The following is a 22,858-nucleotide window of genomic DNA, read 5'->3' as shown; positions in this document are numbered from 1 at the left end:
AGAATGTTTTCAAGAAATAGTTTAGTTCTAAATCTATATTATTTCTCTTTGCATTCTACAGGAAAGAGTAAGTGTTCTTTTAGTTGTATCTCACTATTCATTAAATAGTCATAGAATCTTTACATTGGAAGGACTTAAGTGGTCAGTGGCCTTCTAATGTAATTTTTTAATGCAGTGCAGCAGTCTTTTCTAAAAATTTCCTGACAAGTTTTTTACCCAGCCTCAATTTGAATGCTTCAGTGATACAGAACTCACTACCTCAGAATGGTCTGTTCCATTTTCTGGGCACCTCTTAGGCACAGAATTCTGTTTTCTATTCTGCTAACCTCTACCCACTATACATAGTTCTCCTTTTGTAGCTGCATATAATGTCCATGTAAAAACCCTTCAGAGATTTGAATATAGCAAAATGTTGCCAGTTTCCTTAAATGGTCATCTTATGACCTGATTTTCAGACAGCCTTCCTTGATCCAGTTATCCTCTTCTGGACCACTTTGTACTTTTTTCATCATCAGTTTTAAAATGAGAAAGTCTAGAATGGACACAGTATTGTCAATATCTTATCATCTAGAATACAACAAAACTTTATTGAGATAGCCTGTGTCAGAGCTAGAAAGACTAATTTTTTTTCTTTGAGGGTTTTGGAGAACTTAAACTTTGAGAACAATATTAATAACTTAAACTTTGAGAACAATATTAATAATTCTAAGTTGTTTTGTAAATGGGGTGCCATCATAAATCACGGTCATAAACTTGACTCAGTATACAACATTTTAGAGCGAAAATTCATGGTAGAATCTGATGAAAACCAATTCAGATGGCTAATATTTCATCTTCTAATACCTTCATGAAAGAGACCTAACTTTTTTCTTTTAATTGATATGGGCTAATGAGTTACATGGTAAATATTGATGTGTCTAATTAGTAAACCTTGATAAATTGGAAATCATGCCCTTTCATCTGCCATGAACTTGCTTTAAATTCTTTCAGTATTTTACCAATTTTGATATTATCCCATACTTTTGCAAAGTGAAAATTAGTATCATAATCTTGTTTCCTCTGAGGCTCGTACATTTTGAAGCATACAAACATATAATTCTAGCATGTGGTGATTATAAAATTATCTTTATAACTCGTTTTTTAAATTAATTTTAAGATGTTAGTGTTTTAGAATTTATTTTTCTTCAGCAAATTAGAAGAAAATATGTAAAAGTTAACAGTTCATTTTTGATTGTTCTCAAAAAACTTTGCATTGTTCCTGTTTTTTAACATGTTGGGTAAGTTTTTTCCACCCCTCCCCCAACTGAATCAAGGTTTCATAGGACTTCTTGTGGTTAGAAGGGTGAGGCAGATGCAAAAATAAACGTCAGCTTCCTTTGTGGCTTACCCTCCCCGTCCTTTCACATTTTATTGTCTATTCTAGAATGTAGGAGGGTAACTAACAAGGCATTTTAGCTGCTGGGAAATCTAGACAGCCTTGCCTTTTTAGGGTATGAATTAAGTGCTATTGTTAAGGGTTTTAAATTTTCTTAAATGTTTCTGTTAAATTTGATATAGGAACATTATGTATTAAATATTATTTTTGATACTTCTAAATGACAGTTAGCATTTTAGAATGGAAAATGAATACTTGCTTTTTTTCCCTAAGTCATCTGATAATTATGGTAAAAATGTTTACCTTATTTAACAGTACATAAATGAATATGTAAAATTTTATTTAAGTCTCAAATAAGCTTTAAAAATGTAAATGCTTTAAGTACAGTATACAAAGTAGCATAATGTATGGTACTATAGTAGGTTCATAACTCTTGCATTCATTCAACAGATATTCAGTTCCTATTACGTGTTAGTTAGCGAAGTGTAGATTTTATAATTACTGTAGTAATTAGGACAGATAGGGTTTCTGCCCTCATGGAGCTTTTACTTAGTGGTGAACATTGGCAAATTATTAGCAATATCATTTGGCCATCTTTGCTTTGCATTAATGAGTACTATACTTGTAAGCCTCATAAGAATACCTGAAACAATTAGGTAAAAGTGTTATTATTTAATTTTGCTCTTTGTTCCTGAGAAAATTCTGGCTTATAGATATAATTGTAAAATTACAGCAGAACTTAATTGTCACAATTGGTACTATAAACTTTTTCAGATGGACAGATTTCTTGGCTAAACGGTTTGTTTCCTAAGTTTTACAAGGTGAATTTCTTCATAAAACTCAAAGTTTCCTTTTTGTTTTAGACAGATTTTCACTTCTAAATCTAAGAGTTGGCAAAAGTGAATTTACCTCTTTAAAAAAAAAAAAACTATCTTAAAGGGAGGAATTGTTTTGTAATGGTCAGAACAGAAAGCTAGGATTTCACATTCCACAATTTAAGTTGTGGTACTCCATTTCCATATATGACCTTTCATGAGTCATTTACTCTTAGTTTGACTCAGTTTATCCAGCATAAAATCTATAAAACATGGGCAGTTTGAGTATAAAACAAAGGGACTGATTAACTTTTTTTGTGTGCTCATTAAAATGCATTGATTTGTATTCCTTTTGTATATAGTAAGAAAATATAATTTAAATTAAGCATTCTCATAAAGCAGAAACTAATACACCATTGTAAAGCAATTATACTCCAATAAAGATGTTTAAAAAATAAATAAATAAATAAAATAATAATAAATTAAGCATTCTCAAATCTTAAATGAAAAGTTCTATCAAAAAATCAAGTTTGTGCATGCAAATTTTCTGAGTTGATATTTATTTTGATAAATGTAAAAGAATCAAATTATAGCTTGGCCACTTTTTTAAAAAAATAGTTTTTTGCATTAGTAACTATACCTTCTCAGGTTGGTTTCCAGTGCTTTTCACTGGCACCAATTTTGAGGAAATTTGGGATATAAACAGTAGGGATCTTTGTCATCCTGCTGCTTGAGAATAGCAAGTAAAAATACAGTCAAGCAATTTATTCTGTCCCTGACTCCCACCCCAAATCCCAAGTGTATTAAAGATAGGTTTTTATTTATACCTGATTTGTTAGTATCCAGTGAGTCATTTGAGCCTTAGGATAGAAGGTGTTAATTTTGGATCCCCTGGACCAGGCTTAGGAAGTTTATGGATGGTCTTTGAAATCTGGAAACCGTCTGTAATTATATGTAAAACTTTCTATATAAGGGCATGTGTACATTTTTCTGGGTAGGCAGTCAATAGCTTTTATTAGTTTCTTAAAATAGTCTGACTCAAAGTAGCTTAGGTCTTTGAGAAACTAAAATTTGGGCGACTATAGGCTTAGAATACATCATTTGCCAGTCTTTTAAAGTTTTGGCTGAAATGTTGAGCAGTGTTATTGGAGAGAGCTAAAACGCGTTTATTCCTAAAATGATAAACATGACCTTAATGGTGTGTTTGTACGTAGCTACTGATAACAATGAATTTTCTTGCTTGATCATGAAATGTCTTTGGATACTCTCCGTAAGACGTATATACCTTTGGTATCTGTTACAAGCTTCATGGTACTGAGCAATACTAAGAGATACTCTGGTAGAACAATTGACAAATTGTGATAGAAAGCTTCAAAGCTTGTTAAAAGTGATGTTGAAAGGCAAAATGATTACACTAATAAAAGTAAATAAGTCAAATACCCATTTTTGCATTTAATTTTTTTCATTTGAAGGAAAGCTAAAATTTTTCATAGAGGGTTAATGTGAAACTCTTGGTCTTTGAAAATAGGCCAAGATACATATCTTCTCTGGAGTCTGCCAAACAGAATAATATTTACTATGTAGGATCGTTGTGATACTTAAACACAATAATTTATATCAAGAGTATGGCATGGAGTTGGTAGGCAAATTAGATCTCCCCCTATAATGGTAATGTATCATATTAATGATATGATAGTAAAGAATAACTGTAATTGTCTTATCTTGTTATTACATTTGCCATTTATATTTTCATGTGATAGTACTATAAATTTTATAAAAATACATGCAGTAGTTGATTAGGTTAAGACAACAAAGATAAATTCCTGATGACATGAATATTTGAAAAGATTGACAGAGTTGGAGGTATAACAGTATCTGTGTTATACTAATATTATTCTCTATGGAAAAGTTAAAATGGATTGTCCTCACTTTTGCCCCCAGAGGAAAATTTGCTGTGGTTAGACAATGTATATCAAAATCTACTGGTCAAGAATATGCTGCAAAATTTCTGAAAAAGAGAAGAAGAGGACAGGATTGTCGAGCAGAGATTCTACATGAGATTGCAGTACTTGAATTGGCAAAGTCCTGTCCCCATGTAATTAATCTTCATGAAGTCTATGAAAATACAAGTGAAATCATTTTGATATTGGAACAGTAAGTATACATTTTTAAAAATTGAAGTAAATTTATAGTACCTATTTTAATTGTTGGATAAGGTTGCTTGAAATGTCAAGAACAACAATGATAAAAGTAAGACAAGAACTTGTAAAGATTCCTGTTGATAAAATATTAGAGGAACATAGTGTATATTTATATGTTTTCACAAAATTTAATGTGCAGTGTCACACACATACCCAAAAACTAATTAAACAGCATTCAATAAACAAATGACAATACCGTATTTGCAGAATGTGGTGAAATGAGTATACTTTCATTGCTAATGGCACAGAAAATTGATGAGGTTTTCTGCAAAACAATCTGGTGGGCAAATAGGATTGAAATAATTTTTATATTCAGTTATTTGAAAAGCACATCCAAGGAAGTGACCCAAGGAGAATAAAAAGGTAAACTTGCATGAATGAAAGGTAAACCACATAGTTTGTTAAAAAAAACACATGTATTTAGTATGTGTGCAAAACACTATGTTAGGAATTATAGCAATAAGAATAATATATATTCTTATTGCTATTATTTCTTATAGCAATAAGAAAAAATATATATCTCGTCCCACAAGTCAGTGAAAAGTTGAAAACACCTAGATTTCAATAATTTGTCAAGTCGGGATAGAATATGGTTAAACTAACTGGCTTGTTAACCAATATGTTGACATGTTACTCTAAAACAGTGTTGTTATTGATGTGTTACTCTAAAATGTGACAGTCTGACACATTTATTATAATTATGTAAAATGTGTATCTGAACATCTGCAACAATTAGAAGAGACCAGCTAAGTTTATGTTTCGTGTACTTTAGGTTCTGATAGTTTATTACAAAATAGTTTTTATAAAAAAAAACTAAAGAGATGTGTTTTAGCAAAAAAAAATATATAAATATAGTAATTCTTTTTAGTAGCTAACCTGCATTATTGTCTTTTTGAATTTAAAAGTATATTAGTCAAATTTTAGGGTTCAGTTATTTTAAGGGATGAATAGGTTCGCTTATATATTTATTTAAAATCTAAATATTTTTGTACCAGGAAAGATGATTGCCTAGAGTGAACTTGTAAATGAAAATGCTTATTTTGCAAAATGCTAAACCTACAAGTAGTTTGCTTAAGAATGAATAGTATGTATATCTCCCAGAACAGCAGCATACCACTCACAGTATATTATAGTACCTTCAAAATAAATTAGAATTGCAGAGAAGACCGGGATTCTACCAATAGGATTTCATTTTCATACATTTTTGGTTTACTTTTGTCAAATTCTTAAGCTGACCTTTAAAAAGTTATCTACTTGCATGACATCTGCATGTTTGAAGTATGTGAACAGTAGCTAATATTTTTCAAAAACAGTAATTAATGGAATACTAGGTTTGGAGAGTGAATATACAATAGGAGCATTGACCACTTCCATAAAATCCTCTCTTGGGGGTGCTCATCCTAATAGCAACAACAAAATACATCAGAAAGTTTTAACACATTTTATGGATGGACCTTGTTCATACTCTGAAAATTAATTCAGATACCGTACCCAGTAAACTGAGTTCTGTAAGGGCTGAACTGTATCTCGTGGCTGAAATGTAGCAAGCAATCAGTAAATGTGAGTGGATAAATATATTTAATTTCTTACCAGAGCAACTAGGACCTATTAAAATGTATTACTATGCCTATCACTTTTGAGGTGGCATTGTCACATCACACAATCTCAACCAAAGGTAAAAATGTGTTGGGCAGGTTTAGCTATGTAAAATAAGATGGCATAATTTTTTATGTGGTAAAAATAAAATAGTGGAGTCCTTTACTCTAATTACTGTTGCCAGTTTGATATTCTCTTCAAACTATCCTGCATACTCATTTTTCTTCCCTGACTTTTTTATTTGAGAAAATTTTAAATCTACAGAGATGTTGAAAGACTAGTACAATTAACACTCTTATAATCTTTAGCTTGATTCACCGAATGTTGGCATTTTGCCATATTTGCCAAACTATTTGAAAGTTGTAGGTATCATGGTATTTCTTCTTCACTTGCCAGAGTATTTATTCTGAAGAATAATGGCATTCTTCTACATAACAAATACCAGTATCAAAACTAAGAAAGTTAATATTAATCCGGTACTATCACCAAATATATAGTTCATATTTAAATTTTTTGGCTTATCCCTGAAATGTCTTATGGACCTATTTTTTTTAAATTCCAGTACAAGAGCCAATCAAGATTTATACATTATTTTTGATTGCTAAACTTCTTTAGTCAGTTTATTTTTCCTGACATTGTCTTTTTTGGGGGAAATCTGTATCTGTATTCACATGAAGTATTCTACATCCTGGATTCATGTGTTTGTTTTCTCATAACTAGATTTAGGTTAAATATTTTTGGCAAGGGGACATTGTGGATGATCATGTGTATTTCTTATTGTAAAACATGAGGTGGCAGTTACATTTGGATTGTTCCATTATTGGTTTTTCTAATTAGAACATGGCTAAGGTGGAGTCTGCCAGCCCTCCACATTGTAAGGAACATGTTCCCCTTTATAGTTAATAAGTAACCTATGTGGTAATATTTTAAGACTATGAATGTTCTGTTCTTTAACAACTTTTTATCTAGTGATTTCGGTAACCATTGATGCTATTCGTTTGAATTATTATAAAAGTATACTACAAAGTCTTATTGTCATTCCTATCCTTTCCACTCTCTTCCCACTCAACCTTATAGGTAACAATATTTATTAGTTTCTGGCTCATTCTTTATGTGCTTCTTCTTGCAAATATAGGCAAATTTGTATATATGTATATTTCCCTTTCTTTCTTACAGAAAAAATAGCATATTATATATGCCTTTTTGTGCCTTGCTTTTTTTTCAAATAACATTATATCCTGGAAATCATTTCATATTCATAGTTCATAAGCATCTTTCTTAATATTATTATTATTATTATTGCTATTTTTTAAATGCCTGTATAGTTCTCCACTGTATGGTGTACCATTTGTTCAGTCTTCTTTGGATGGCCATCATTTGTGGAGGTATAGTTTTAGTGTAAATTCCTATAAATGTGATTGCAAGGTCTGGGAGTAAATGCATATGTGCTTGTATTAGATGTTGTCAAATTTCTCTTTATATGGATGGTACAGAATTACTTTAAAAAGGTACTATTTGTTAATTATGTGACTCTAACTTAAACCTTCTTTTGGAACTATTAAGCTATGGGTTCTGATAGCTCTGTTTTATTTTTGCTTTTGTGTTTTGTTTTGCCTTCACTTAACCTAAACCAATTGTTTGAACCAAATTAACTTGTTTACTTTTGTGAATTAAACTTAACTTCTTGCAGTCAATGTAACAGTTTTTAACAATTACTAAATCTTTTATTTTTATCTTAATACTTAGTCCACAGGAAAGTATTTCATTACCAGTTATAAAGTCTAAATTATTTTTTAGCCCTTTCTTTAACTATTTGAGAAGTCTTATAAATACTATTCTGGAGTTAGTATTAGATCTCTTTATAAATTGGGGGAAATTTTTGAGGATAGTTGAGTACAACCATCTCCACTCTCCGTGAGGCAACAACTTTTCTATAACAAGTGTTTTAAAAGCATTTTTGGATAATTAAATAAAATATACACAAAGTTTTTTTTTTAAACTTCTGGAAAGAAGGTGTTATCTAATTGGGCACATTAAGTTTTTAATGCTGAGTTTTGAGCTAACTAAAATTGATTATAAAGAATATGTATAATCTTTAGAAAATATGGGACAAGAACTTTGTCCTAGATATAGCAAAGTTCGATAGGGGAAATTGGTTAGGATAAATATAAGTTTATCAGGTCAACTCTATGAAATTATATGGAAGAGAAATAATAATTTCTTTCCATGAAGAAATTACCAGCTTATGTTGCCTATTAAATATCTTTAAGTAAATATTATAGACCCAGTAGAAAATGATGAGGACCATAGCAAAACATTTCAACAATATATGTTGGGCATTTACTATATGGCAGGCACCATGCTAAGCACTTTATCTATATTTTCATTTGATTTTTAAAATAATCCTCCAAAAAGGGAGATTGGTATTTACTTCACATATTCTAATTTAGAGACAGGAAATACTCTGGCTGGTTTCTTTCCATTCTGAAATTCCATGGGTTTTGTTTCCCCTCATTAGCATTGGAATATAATGTTGAAAGATACTCAATATAAAAAATTTAAAACTATTTCATTTTGATCACTAAAAATAAATACTTAATTTAAAAATCTTTACTATGATTTCCAAAGCTATATGAATAGATTTGTAGTTTATGGATGAGGGAGATACTGCTTTGTTTTACTGAAAATCTTGGCTCTCTAGTACCCAGGGCAATTTATTATTTTGGATAGGAAAATATTCTGATTTTAATCTTTTACATGTTAACTTTATTGTGTTACGGGAGTTCTTCTAAAGGATAATTCTCTACTTCCCTACTAATATCTAAACTGTGCGTTAGAAAGCTGTAAAAGGCAAATGTAGATTTAAGTAGTATATAGCACATAGATTTACGTGACACTGTACACAACACATATACAAATACATAAGCAAAAGAATGTGGATACACCAAATTTCTAAATTTGTTGGTTGAGTTCCTTCAGGTGGCAAACTCTTCAACAGAGAGAGAAAGAGTAGAAATACCTGAATTTACCTTCCAGGGCAATGATAATGATATAGGTGGCTTCTCTGATTACAGAGATATCTTTTCTTCTCTGTAGTCACCGCTCTGGGTGCCTTGTTTTAACAAAGGGTCTGTTAGTCTGCTACTCCTCTCTGCTTCCATTTATGCTTCCAGTTTCCAGTTTCCACTAACTTCTGTGGTCTGCTTCTTATGTTATCTGTTCTTCCCCTCCTCCTAACTCCTCCTCATTTTCTATTTACCATAGCTTCTCCTATGGAGAGCTATGGTGAAGAGCTTTCCCTCTTTTGTGGGAAAAATGGCATTCCTACAAAAGACATTGGTCAGCTTGCCCAAACTAAAAGGTAGGGACAGTGTGATTGGCTGATAATCATCGTGTTTGTTTGATCTTGTTACTGAAATAAACAAACAAACCCTTAGGATACTTCTCCTGGTGTAAAAGTAACACCTATTTATTGTGTTAAATTTAGAAGGTATAGAAAATAGAAATCATTTGTAAACTGTGGTTACTTTTATGGCATATTCCTGTATTTTAAAATTATTCTTTTTCTGTCTATGTATGTGTACCTGTAGAAGCAAAATTGTGATCTACTTAGTATACTCTATTATAACCCTTTTTTCACTTAAGAATATATTATGTGCATTTTTATATGTATAAGTATTTCTAAAAATGAATTTTAATTTAGCAAAGACTTTTAAAATTGCCTTCATAATCAGAGTTTAACAAGAAACCCCCAAATTCAGAAAGGCTGGATGTTGGCTAGATTTGGAATTAATATTTGTTGGCTCATTATAATAGCTAATATTTATTGAATATTTACTATGTGTCAGACACTGTATTAAATACTTACAGATGATCTGCTTTCATGCTTATAACATTTGTTGTACTCAGTACTTTACATGGTTTATCTAATATAATTCTTACAGCAAGCCATTGAAGTAGGAGCTATCATTTTTTGTTATGTATCATTATGTTACAATAGAAGAAACAGAAACACATTTTGTCCCAGTTCAAGTAACTCATTAGCAGCAGAGTCAAGAGTGGAAGCCAGAATTTGAAATATTCTTGTCATTTATTTTATTCCTTAAAATACTAGATTTCAGTAGGCACTTCTATAAGCAACCTGCTGTCCTCTTAGGTCTAGGCACTGGGAAGTGCTTTACATATGTTTTCTTAGATTCTATTTTGAATTTTAGAATTAATGGAGGGTTCTGTCTACTGAATTAACTTTAGTGAGTGTAATGTAAATGTTGACATATACATATAAAGTGTTCAAGAATGAATTTATGCTGCCATATACTGCCAGATACTGAAGAATTCAGATCTTTCTGGTATTTTCCATATTTTTTTGGTATGTTCCATATCTTAATAGTGGATATAAGTCATTATTTTATACAGTTTTCTTATACTTTACAATTATTTGGTCTGACTTCTTACCAGATGTATCTTATAAAGGGCCTAGCAAAGAACTCATTCTAAGAGAATGAGTACCTTCTACATGTCAGACACTGTTCTTGATGCTGTGGATACAGCAGTGAACCACAGGGGGGAAAATAGTGTTTTGTGAAATAAATGAGTTTCTATTTTATTACATAGAATAGGCTTTACTTGAGATATTCCCAAACATACCTTATAAATTTGATTAATAACCATCTAGATTTTTTTGCATGATGTTCTGGCTGACAAATTTTATCTCATTTATTTAGATTTAGTCCTCAAAAAAAAAATCTGTTGAGTTCAGTAATATCTCTGTTTTACAGATGTGGAAGCTCAAATAAGTGATTGACCCTAAATTATATTGCTGATAAATGGCAGGTTTAGGATTTAAATTTAAATCATTTTATTCCAAACCTAGAATAAAATGGCAGGTTTAGGATTTAAATTTAAATCATTTTATTCCAAACAAAAGCATTTTATAATGCTTTTTTTGTCAACATTCTTAGATTTTCAGTTCTTAAAAAAAACAATTAAGATATGGGTTCTGGCCCCAAGTATTCTTTGTGAAGCTGCAATACAGGATATTGGTAAACAATGCAGATTCTCATCCATATTATTCAGATTCTGTCCCCCCAACCCCCATTTACTCTGTGACCTTGTACAAGTAGCTTAACCTCTTTGTACTTATTTCTTTATCTGTAAAATGGGAATGATAACCACCTACCTCACTTGATTGTCATGAGGATCAAAATATCTGTATCTATACATAGCTGATAACTATATTTATATATAATGAATAAATGAGTAAAATAGAACAGAGCTGAACTCATAAATAAGTACCAGCACCCAGAATTTGAAATATTCTTGTCATTTATTTTATTCCTTAAAGATACCACCCTCCCATTAAATGTGTGTATATAGAGAGAATAAAGTTTCGATGGCCGTGTCTTTTACTTAAAGGTATACAGTATTTAAAAGTTGTCATTTTTAGGTCAATGATTTTTCAAGTTTCTGTTATTTGAATTTTATTCAGTGCTGCAGGTGGAGAAATCTTCAATCTGTGTTTACCTGAGCTGGCTGAAATGGTCTCTGAAAATGACATTATCAGACTCATTAAACAAATACTTGAAGGAGTTTATTATCTACATCAGAATAACATTGTACACCTTGATTTAAAGGTAATGTAATGTGATTTTAAGTAACACTACATCTCTGTTCCTTCTCTGCTCTTGCTTTGCACAATTAATTGCAAGCTGGTATTGAGAGGAAACAACAGTCAGATCATGCTTGTCTAGACTGCACATATGCTACATGGACTAATTCTGTATTGGCAGAGAGAAGACTGCATGTGTGAGCAGCTCAGATTAATCACTGGGCTCTTAAAAACCATCATTACTATATGTTCTAATCCTACCATCATGTCACTTCATCCCACTCTTACTGCCACATCCTGGACCTTTCTATCTTATAAAACTGTCTATCTCTAAAATACTTAATTTTGATCTCCATCTTGAAGGTAACCTACTAGTACTCATTCCTTTGCTCCCATTATACTCATTCATCTTTCCCTTGAGGCTTTCAGTCTTTTGGCTTCTCCTTTCCCCCCCGCCCCCAGACCATTCAGGCCCCTTCCCAATCCCTGAGATACCACTTCAGCCTCTCATGTTACTATCCTTTCTCCTTATCTTTCCTCTGCAGCCATACGACGACCTTAAAATCTGGATCAAAGTGTCTCTTACTGTTTGAACATTGGACTCTTCTTTTCCTGGACAATCTCCCTTTCATTTACCCCACCACACCTCTTTCTATCTCAGGTAGAAACCTGGGAATGGTCAGACCCAGAACCATCACAGTATATTGAACCATTATGTTCCTGGAAATATATGCATTTTTATTCCTTCATGCCTTCTGTCATGCTATTCCCCAGAACACTTTTCTAACTGGCATACTTCTATTTATCCTTTAAGGTTCAGCTTAAGCATCATCTCTACTGCAAAGCTTTCTTGGACTTTCTAATGGACAGAATTCAGTAGTCTTTACTACTGAGTATTCTATATCTCATAATCAATTAATCTATCTATGTACCCATCTTTTTTATTCAAACCAAGAAGCCTCTTGAAGTATATTTTTTACTTTATTTATCATTGAATATATAGCTTCTCCTAGGTAGTAGTTCAGTAAATGTTCAATGGATGACTCAATAAAATGTTTAATAGCTAAACTATAAGTTCCACTTAATCTACCTCTGATCTGAGATTAGTATTCTTTTATTGTTTTGAATTACTTATCATTGTTTTGTTGTGTTTTGTTAGCCACAGAATATATTACTGAGCAGCATATACCCTCTTGGGGACATAAAAATTGTAGATTTTGGAATGTCTCGAAAAATAGGGAATGCATGTGAACTTCGGGAAATCATGGGAACACCAGAATACTTGGGTAAGAATTTCCTTTTACTTTCTATACCATTTTGAAATGCATTAACTAAATGATATCTGTATAGAACTATATTTTAGGGCATATAATTCCAGGATATAGTTGGTTCAAATATTTTAGTGCATTGAAATTTGCTTATGACACATTTAAATGAACTGTAGCGAATTGAGACATTCACAACAATTTACAGGACATTGGACATATAAGTTAAACGTTTAATGTTTGTGTGTAAAAGCTTTGTACATAGAGAAAAATAGGTAAAAGGGAAGTTAGGGAGCAGGAAAAAATGGAAAAAGAGGAAAACAGAAGCAAATGTTACTGCGTTTGAAGCCTGTTTGATAGGGGTGTCAAAAAGAACCTATAATTAGATAATCTAGGAATATTGTACTAAATCAACAAATAAGATCATGCAGATGAAAGATTTTTTAACTCGCATGAAGCAGTACATAAAGTATTTTAATTTATAGTAACAAGTTTTTTACATTTTTTTTGTTGTTGCTCATATTGATAGTCCCATGCAGGCATTGAAAAGATACAAGTAAACAGAACAAGTGCTACTCAGCTAGGCAGCTGACTTTCCCAAAATGAAAAGCAAAGCAAATTACTAACTTTTGAATGCTAATAGAGGCTACCGTGTCCTAGAATAATAATTGTAATTGTAGATAAAACAGCTCACAGAAGTATGTGAAAAGGTGGTAGGTGGTGCAATGGAGGCTGACAACATATGTGACTCAAAGGCTTTAACAAAATTTTTAAGCTTTAAGAAACAATCTGTCTTTGGAAAAATTATGAAACCATACTGTGAAACAAAAAAGTTATTCAATCATAGATCCTAGTTTGGACTCTACTAATTTGAAATTTATGGTAATGTTTAGAAAGTAAAGAGAATTTATGTTGCACCTTTTAAAAAATGTTTTTGGCCGGGGAGGAGACAGTGGAAAATTAATTGCTTAGGAAACTAGATTTTCTATAGTTTAAGGGGATATTTAATCTACTTGAAAATCTAAAGCACTTCCATGAAGCTTAATTTGCTCATAGTGTCATTGTAAATGCATATGATTCTATTTACCCTGAGAAGAAAAACTTAAATCAGTCTAATAAAATAACTCAAACTAATTCCTAACAGAGTGATAAAACTAAAACTGTAAAAAGATTCTAGCTTCTAACATTTTACTTCTTCATAATTGTTTTTCCTGAGATTAATCTCAATGGTTAAAAAAAATACTACATAGCTACTGGTTACTTCAAGAATATAATTGGTGCTTTTGAACCATCTGGTTCTATAATTTTCTCAACATTAGATATGTTTAAATGTCTAATCACAGGATAATTAATACTATGCTAAATTTCTACTGATCATATTGGTAGTTCTTTAAAATTAAATCCAGTTTAATATAAAGTAATTTTCACATTTTTAAATTTGTCAGTATTGAATTTTATTTTCTCTTTCAGCTCCAGAAATCCTGAACTATGATCCTATTACCACAGCAACAGACATGTGGTAAGATTTTGTTAATCACTTGAATGCCTTTATTAAAAGCTGGTTAGTATATATTCTAGGGTTCTTTGGTTCCAGAAGTAAATAATAAAGCTTTCTTTAAAAGATTTTATTCAAGTATCATCATTATGCCACAGGAAAACATTTACCTGTTCATTCTTTTTAGTAACACTCTGGCTGTGAGCCAAAGGTGCAGGAATAAATAGGAAAATCCCTTTCCTGGAGAAAGACTCCTTCTGGTAAAAGAACAAAATAGCCACAGTACTGTGTTACGTGTTCTATAAAAAAGATAAAATGCTATTTAATAGGCATGGGGCAATTAGCAGACAAGCACCAGATGGGAGACATCTGGTCTAGGTCTAGGAGAACTAGGGAAGGTATTTGCTCAGCAGAAAAATGAGGTCAGAGCCATGCAAAAGTTTAGTTTTATGAGAGTATATTTCTCAGATATTGTGAGTTTGTGTGGCTGACACAGAATGTCATAGAGTAGAACTGGCATTGATACTGGAACTTTAGTTGGGACCACAGTGGAAGACTGACTCCGTAAGGCCAAGTAGAAGAGTTTAGACTTATTCCCTGTGTTCCATGTTTGGGACTGTAATGGGTTTGCCAAGAAAAAAGGGTCCTGTGGCTAAATAATTGGGTGAAATAGGTGCTATATGTATTGTCTTTTTCTGGTTCCTGAACACAGGAGTTGTCATTAACATATTTACGCTTCTAAATGTTTTGCAATTAAAAAAAAATCTGCCTGCCCAATACTGTGCTTTACCAAACCTGCAGACTCTGTTTGCATGGTATCCTGTTTATGTCTCACAGACCATTACTGTGTCATTGGAACCATTTGGGAAATGCTGCTCAGGGCAGCTTTGTGTACTTGATAACAGGTATCTGTGTGAAGGGCAGACTGTAGATATAATGATATATATTTAATACATCATATTTATAATTATATAACACACATGTGCATTCCCTCATATTATTTTTCTGTGAGGCAAACTTTGAGATAACATAATTATTTCAGTTTTAGTAGTATACTGTAGGAACTTTGAAAAGCAATTTAAAATCTGTAGTTTAACTGTACAAGTTTTGAGGACAGGGATATGTTGAGAATCAATTTGACTTTATATAGGTGTTTTAAGATTAGCACACATTTTAAGTTCCCATCTTCTCCCTTATTTGTTTTTTCAGGAACGTTGGTATAATAACATATATGTTGTTAACTCATACATCCCCATTTGTGGGAGAAGATAATCAAGAAACATACCTCAATATTTCCCAAGTTAATGTAGATTATTCAGAAGAAACTTTTTCGTCAGTTTCACAGCTGGCCACAGACTTCATCCAGAGCCTTTTAGTAAAAAATCCAGAGTAAGTAATAACATTAATTTGTTTAAATACTATTATAAAATGAATTATATATGACTATTAAGAAAGATATACTCTAAAACTGTATAAAATTATTAGATGTATGCTCTCAAGTTTCAGGTAAAATGGGGAGAGAGGTGGTATGAGAGATCATTAAATAACAATCCATAAGTTCAGACATAGACAATACAAAATATGTAACAGGAAGTCTTGAACCGAAGAGAAGATTTGGGTTATTTCTCTCTCAACCTGCTACTAATCCCTGAAATTCCCTTAAATAATTAGAAGTATAATGTTTACAATACACATGGCTGCTTAAGATAAGACTTTGTTATGAATGATCTATAGTTAAATAACTACAGTTGTATAACAAGTACAAATTACTGATTGTCAAGTTTTTAAGGAGCAGATGCTCTTTGACCACCTACTAAAGAAGGGACGTAAAACTATGTCTGAAGACTCTTACCTCATCCATTGGCAACTTCAAAGCAGGAAAAGAAAAAGCTGACCTCCCTTTTCTTTACCTGGATCAGCCCTATTTATTTATTTATTTGAATTTTGTCGTATTTATTTTTTTATACAGCAGGTTCTTATTAGTTATCCATTTTATACATATTAGTGTATATATGTCAATCCCAATCTCCTGTTTACTTTCAAACGGCCTGGCTGTACATAGTGCAGAAGCTGTGATACAGTGCCTTGCGCTGGGATCCTGGTTGTGTTGGTCATCAGGTCTTTTATCTCCGACAATTACTTAATCTCCTGGAAGACTCAGTTTCCTTATCTGTTTAAGAAAAAAACTCTCAGAGGTTTGTTAATTATTGTATTGGCTCAACGCAAGTCTGAACAAACTCTCACTGGCTCTATTTTGAACATGAATGGTTATTTATTAGAAATAGCAATAATACTATTTGTTTCTGGTTATAAACAGTTTTTATTTTCCTAAATATTTTTTCATCTAGATTCTAAAATTTCTATAATGAGCACCTTAACTTTTATTATCAGAAAAAAATGAACAATGAAATCAAAGACTAAGGAAACCTACGTTCTGATAGTAATGGTGGGTGTGTTAAGGTTGGGGTTGAGTATAAATAGGTGTTTTCCTTCCTTTTGAAATATTGTGATATTTGACCATATTGCTTTCACAAGCAAAAACAAAATTTAAAAACTAAAAATGTTGGATAAACGTCATTGAAGAATAGCCTTGGTTTTCAGGATTTAGCAGTTAACTGCTTTTTAAGAACACAAAATAATAATAGAGATTATAAATCACATATATTTTCCTTCAGAGGGTTTGTAAACCAAGGAGTCTTCATAATTTTACTAATTTTTATTTGTGAGCCTAAAATATGTTCCCAGTTTTTTGACTAGAGAGTCTCATCTGTAAGCTCCGTGATAAATTGTATTTTCAGCACGTCAGAATTAAACTCTAGGTGCTCCACTTTTCCTATTATTATTCCCTTCTGTACTATGAACATGTGTTATTTTCATAATAAATAAAAAATAAGTCTATAATATATTGAACTTCAGACATTTCCAACCTGATTTTTGGTTCTCAATTTTCCCTTGGTGCTTTCATTCAAAGGAAAAGACCAACAGCCGAAATCTGCCTTTCTCATTCTTGGCTCCAGCAGTGGGACTTTGGAAACTTGTTTCACCCTGAGGAAACTTCCAGTTCCTCTCAAAGTCAGGATCATACAATAAGGTCCTCTGAAGACAAGACTTCTAAACCCTCTTGTAATGGAACCTGCAGTGACCGAGAAGACAAAGAGAATATCCCGGAGGATAGCAGCACGGTGTCCAAAAGGTTCCGCTTTGATGACTCATTGCCCAATCCCCATGAACTTGTTTCAGATTTGCTCTGTTAGCACTTTTCTCTTTGATTCATTTGAACTGAATGTCGACTTTGAAATCCACTTCAGTGTGAGACTGTGGTTTATAGCTTCATATATGGCATGTTTATAGCTTCATATATGGCATGTTTATATTGTAAATGCACTTTAGCATAGAAGAATTTAGGGAAGTGTTTTAATGCTAAATTACTAGTTACTAGCATAATTTCATTTCCTGTACTGAGATATCAGCTCTCAAAGAAAGTATTTAAATATGTGACAAAAAATAAAATTTTACATGTGAGTTTACATGTTAATGAAAGAATTCAAGTTCAAATGGATTTATTAAAATGTTTTACATATCAGGAAAAGTAACTTGGGTTATATTATGGTTGATGTAAACAGAACAAAATGAAGACATTTGAATTTAATAGATTCTCCTAGGTAAGTTCTATACCATGCCTCTATTGACAAAATTTTGTTTAGGATAACAGTGTCAAGTTTAAATAAGAATGTTTTTCAATCATGGATATTTTGAAACTGCATAAGATCTCCATTACATATGGTCTGCTATATGAGACAGGTCCTTTAACCAGAGCAGAGAGGGGGTTAGAAACTAGATTAGGGATATTCTATACAAGTTGAAGCAGAGGAAAGAGCAGCATGGCATCATTTTTAACTCAAATGTCTTTTGCCCATTCTCAAATATGTCAGATTTAACAAGGTGTAAAAGATGGAGAATACAGGGTACAGAGGTGTAGAGGATTTTCATCCTCCAGAACCTCTAGAGTAGAAGATGCTTAGGTAAAACTGAGTATGCTCTGTTTTCAGTCAACCAAACATATTTATTAATTGAATGTAGAAGAAAGTGCTGACAGACTTATGCAACTTACAGAATTTTAGGTATCTTCTAAGTCTTCGAATAGAAGCCAATCATTCAGAGTTCTAAAAGTATGCATAAAAAGTATCATGGCACCAGTAGTACTATTAACACAGTGCCAGAGTCAGCAGTAGCAAGGTGGATATGCTCATAAAGCAGGATGACATCAAGCTCTTCTAAAGTTCTTGTGTAAAATTCCTAGTGAGTGAGGAGGCTTAGCAGGAGATCTGCAGAGTGGCATTTAATGGTCTTTTGCTGGGGCCAGTGCAAGTAATAGTCCAGGGACAGCAGAATGTTTGATGGGTGGCTGGTGACTATGTTTGGTCCTAATTGGCAGGGGGCGGGGAAGATTGACTCCTTTTTGGGTAATCTTTGATGATTTTCCACCTGGAGACTATTAAAAACTCTGTTATGTTACCATGTTAAGATAACTGTAACTTCATGACCCTGTTACTGTATCAAAAGAAATTAGGTTTTGTCAAAAGAAATCCTTGAGTTTTTTCCGTTTGAATTATATATTACTCTAAAACCTTTGACTTCTTGAAACTTGGTAAGACTCCAAATAACTTAAAACTGTTTTTAATAACCGTCAGGTCACTTTACTTGGGTAAATGAATTCTTTTTACATCCTCAGCATTTCTTAAAGGAAAAGTTATTTCTGCTCGTGTGTGTGTGTGTGTGTGTGTGTGTGTGCTCATGTGTATATGTATTTGTATAGGTGTATGTATATATGTATAAATAGATGAAATATAGTCTTTAGACAACTTTCTCTTGGAGATTCTTCCTTCTGGTATATTGTACTCAACTCAGGTGCCAAAGGAGCTCATCTTAAGACATGTAAATATACATTTAACTTCTTTAAGAAGTAGTTTATCGGTTCAATAAACTAGTCATTGCGGAAGCTAAATTGGGCTTTCGTGTATCTAAAACTGATGAGTTTTTTCTAAATTGTTGCCCATTTATTTGCCTTCAGTATTAAGCTAATGCAGGTAAAGCTTAGTAAGAAAGTCATTGGAGAAAGAAGAAATTATTATTTTGACAAAAGACCATATTATATTTTTAACTTTCTAGAGGAATTATGCCATACTAAAAAGCAAAAATCAAGAAATGTTCGAATTTTGAATTATAAACTGTTTCTTAAAAAGATATTTTATGCGAGTTTTCTTTTATTCTGAGAAATCTTTAAATAGTTTACCTCCTTCCCCTTAGTTAATAGAATATACAGGGTTGTAAATTTCCATACTTTTTTCTACCAATTTTTATTGTAAAAAAGCAACTAGTAGGTTATGCAAACAGTATAAAAATTCAGTTTTTTTCATAAAGATGAATTTAAATATTTTCTCTGATTGAAATATGAAAATAAACCAATTTTTAGAGAGAACTTAACAAATAACTCAATTCTTATTTTTTTCCTCCCAAGATTGAAAACAAGAGGTGAATAGATGTCAGTAACACATCTGAAGATTAATGTTAAATTGTGGTGAGTTTATAAAGTTTTATTTGCTTTTCGGATAGGAGCCCTGGATAGATGGGATTAAAAAGATGAGGTATAGGTGACAATCATAAGTCTCATTTTAACTTTTTTCCCCCCACAGTAAAGTTAACCTAACTCTAAGCAGTAAAATGATAATGACACTTTAAAGAAGTAAGCCGTACCTGTTCTCCAGTCTGTAATGAGATGAGGCACCTGTGCCAGAATATAAATCAACACATTGCTTCCTTTATCAAGAAAGTCTTGTTATAAAAAAATGTCGGCCAATTAGTAACATAATAGATTTTCATTCTGGCACAAGTTCTTTCTTTCATTTTGGATGAGTCACGAATCGTTCATAGACCATATTTTGAATAGCCATGCTTTAAGCAACATTTATAACTGTTGGTATTTTATAACTGTTTACATTTTCTCTGTTTATTTTTGAATTTTCAGTTTGATATCTGACTTGGAAACTTGTCCTTATTCATTGTTGTGTAAACAAGTGTACTTTAATTTCATATTGTATTAAAATTAAGTTATCTGACTTCCAATTTGGGGAATTATTATCAGTTTATAATTTTATAAAAGTTTAAAGAACTTTAAACTCAAGTATAAATTTCACACAAATTACAACTGCTGACCATCTTAACTTTTATTCAATAATCATGTTGCTTAAGGCATATTGACCTACATTGTTATGAATACTCTAGTAAAAAAAAAACAAATTACATCTACTTAAATGATCCTTTTGGTTAAGGATTAAAAAGCACTTTTTTACATTTGTGGTTGTCTTTGTTTTAAAGTATTTCTAAATTTGTTACCTCCTTGCCTGGAGGCTCTCTAGCCTTTGACACACGTCATCTTTGAACTCCCTTTCCAATACAGGTATGTTTATTAGATCCCTTCTGCTGGAAAAAACACAAATTTGGAAACAGGAGGGTCTGTTCACTTCTTGTAAGTAATAATAGATACTTTTAGAAAATGTCAATGCATGGCAGTGCACTGTGTGTTGCATAAAGATGAATAAAATCACCATGTAAAAAGCATGAAGTGTGATGAGAAAGAAATGTTGTGCAGACTTGACAAATGAATTTGTACGAAGGAGACATTGATAAAAAGTTGGAACTTTTTCTCAATTGTGAGCACTTTTCTTTCAGGTTCCATATCTTATTTTCCTGGCACACAGGTACTCCCCAATGTTTTTTTTTTTTTCTTTTGAATTTTATTTTATTTATCTTTTTATACAGCAGGGTCTTTATTAGTCATCAGTTTTATACACATCAGTGTATACTTGTCAATCCCAATCTCCCAATTCATCACACCACAATCCCCCCCCGCCCCCCCAGAGCTTTCCCCCTGCCTTGGTGTCCATACGTTTGTTCTCTACATCTGTGTCTCAATTTCTGCCCTGCAAACTGGTTCATCTGTACCATTTTTCTAGGTTCCACATATATGCGTTAATATACGATATTTGTTTCTCTCTTTCTGACTTACTTCACTCTGTAGGACAGTCTCTAGATCCATCCACGTCTCTACAAATGACCCAATTTCGTTCCTTATTATGGCTGAGTAATATTCCATTGTATATATGTACAACATCTTTATCTATTCATTTGTCGATGGGCATTTAGGTTGCTTCCATGACCTGGCTATTGTAAATAGTGCTGCAGTGAACATTGGGGTGCATGTGTCTTTTTGAATTATGGTTTTCTCTGGGTATATGCCCAGTAGTGGGATTGCTGGATCATACGGTAATTCTATTTTTAGTTTTATAAGGAGCCTCCATATTGTTCTCTTTAGTGGCTCTATCAATTTACATTCCCACCAACAGTGCAAGAGGGTTCCCTTTTCTCCACACCCTCTCCAGCATATGTTGTTTGTAGATTTTCTGATGATGCCCATTCTAACTGGTGTGAGGTGATACCTCATTGTAGTTTTGATTTGCATTTTGCTAATAATTAATGAGGTTGAGCAGCTTTTCATGTGCTTCTTGGCCATCTGTATGTCTTCTTTGGAGAAATGTCTATTTAGGTCTTCTGCCCATTTTTGGGCTGGGTTGTTTGTTTCTTTAATATTGAGCTGCATGAGCTGTTTATATATTTTGGAGATTAATCCTTTGTCTGATGATTCGTTTGCAAATATTTTCTCCCATTCTAAGGGTTGTCTTTTCCTCCTGTTTATGATTTCCTTTGCTGTGCAAAAGCCTTTAAGTTTCATTAGGTCCCATTTGTTTATTTTTGTTTTTATTTCCATTACTCTAGGAGGTGGATCAAAAAAGATCTTGCTGTGATTTATGTCAAAGAGTGTTCTTCCTATGTTTTCCTCTAAGGGTTTTAGAGTGTCTGGTCTTACATTTAGGTCTCGAATCCATTTTGAGTTTATTCTTGTGTATGGTGTTAGGGAGTGTTCTAATTTCATTCTTTTACATGCAGCTGTCCAGTTTTCCCAGCACCACTTATTGAAGAGACTGTCTTTTCTCCATGGTATATCCTTGCCTCCTTTGTCATACATTAGTTGACCATAGGTGCGTGGGTTTATCTCTGGACTTTCTATTTTGTTCCATTGATCTATATTTCTGTTTTTGTGCCAGTACCATACTGCCTTGATTACTGTAGCTTTGTAGTATAGTCTAAAGTCAGGGAGTCTGATTGCTCCAGCTCCATTTTTTTCCCTCAAGAATGTTTTGGCTATTCGAGGTCTTTTGTGTCTCCATACAAATTTTAAGATTTTTTGTTCTAGTTCTGTAAAAAATGCCATTGGTAGTTTGATAAGGATTGCATTGAATCTGTAGATTGCTTTGGGTAGTATAGTCATTTTCACAATATTGATTCTTTGAATCCAAGAACATGGTATATCTCTCCATCTGTTGGTATCATCTTTCATTTCTTTCATCAGTGTCTTACAGTTTTCTGCATACAGGTCTTTTGTCTC

General features: G+C 32.5%; 1 protein-coding gene across 1 annotated transcript in view; it reads left to right on the top strand.

Moving 5' to 3' along the window:
- Positions 1 to 20,703, top strand: part of STK17B (serine/threonine kinase 17b) — a 32,183-nt gene extending 11,480 nt beyond the window's left edge. Inside the window, exons 3-8 of the mRNA XM_081241812.1 lie at positions 4,132 to 4,344; positions 11,476 to 11,620; positions 12,755 to 12,881; positions 14,331 to 14,379; positions 15,565 to 15,744; positions 17,327 to 20,703. Of these exons, the coding sequence (XP_081097938.1) occupies positions 4,132 to 4,344; positions 11,476 to 11,620; positions 12,755 to 12,881; positions 14,331 to 14,379; positions 15,565 to 15,744; positions 17,327 to 17,609 (997 nt within the window). The 3' untranslated portion in view covers positions 17,610 to 20,703. The remainder of the gene's footprint in view (positions 1 to 4,131; positions 4,345 to 11,475; positions 11,621 to 12,754; positions 12,882 to 14,330; positions 14,380 to 15,564; positions 15,745 to 17,326) is intronic.
- Positions 20,704 to 22,858: the final 2,155 nt, after the last annotated feature.

This window comes from Mesoplodon bidens, assembly GCF_964165515.1.
Source record: "Mesoplodon bidens genome assembly, chromosome: 8".
Classification (NCBI taxonomy): domain Eukaryota; kingdom Metazoa; phylum Chordata; class Mammalia; order Artiodactyla; family Ziphiidae; genus Mesoplodon; species Mesoplodon bidens.
This window is presented reverse-complemented; position numbering and strand designations above follow the sequence as displayed.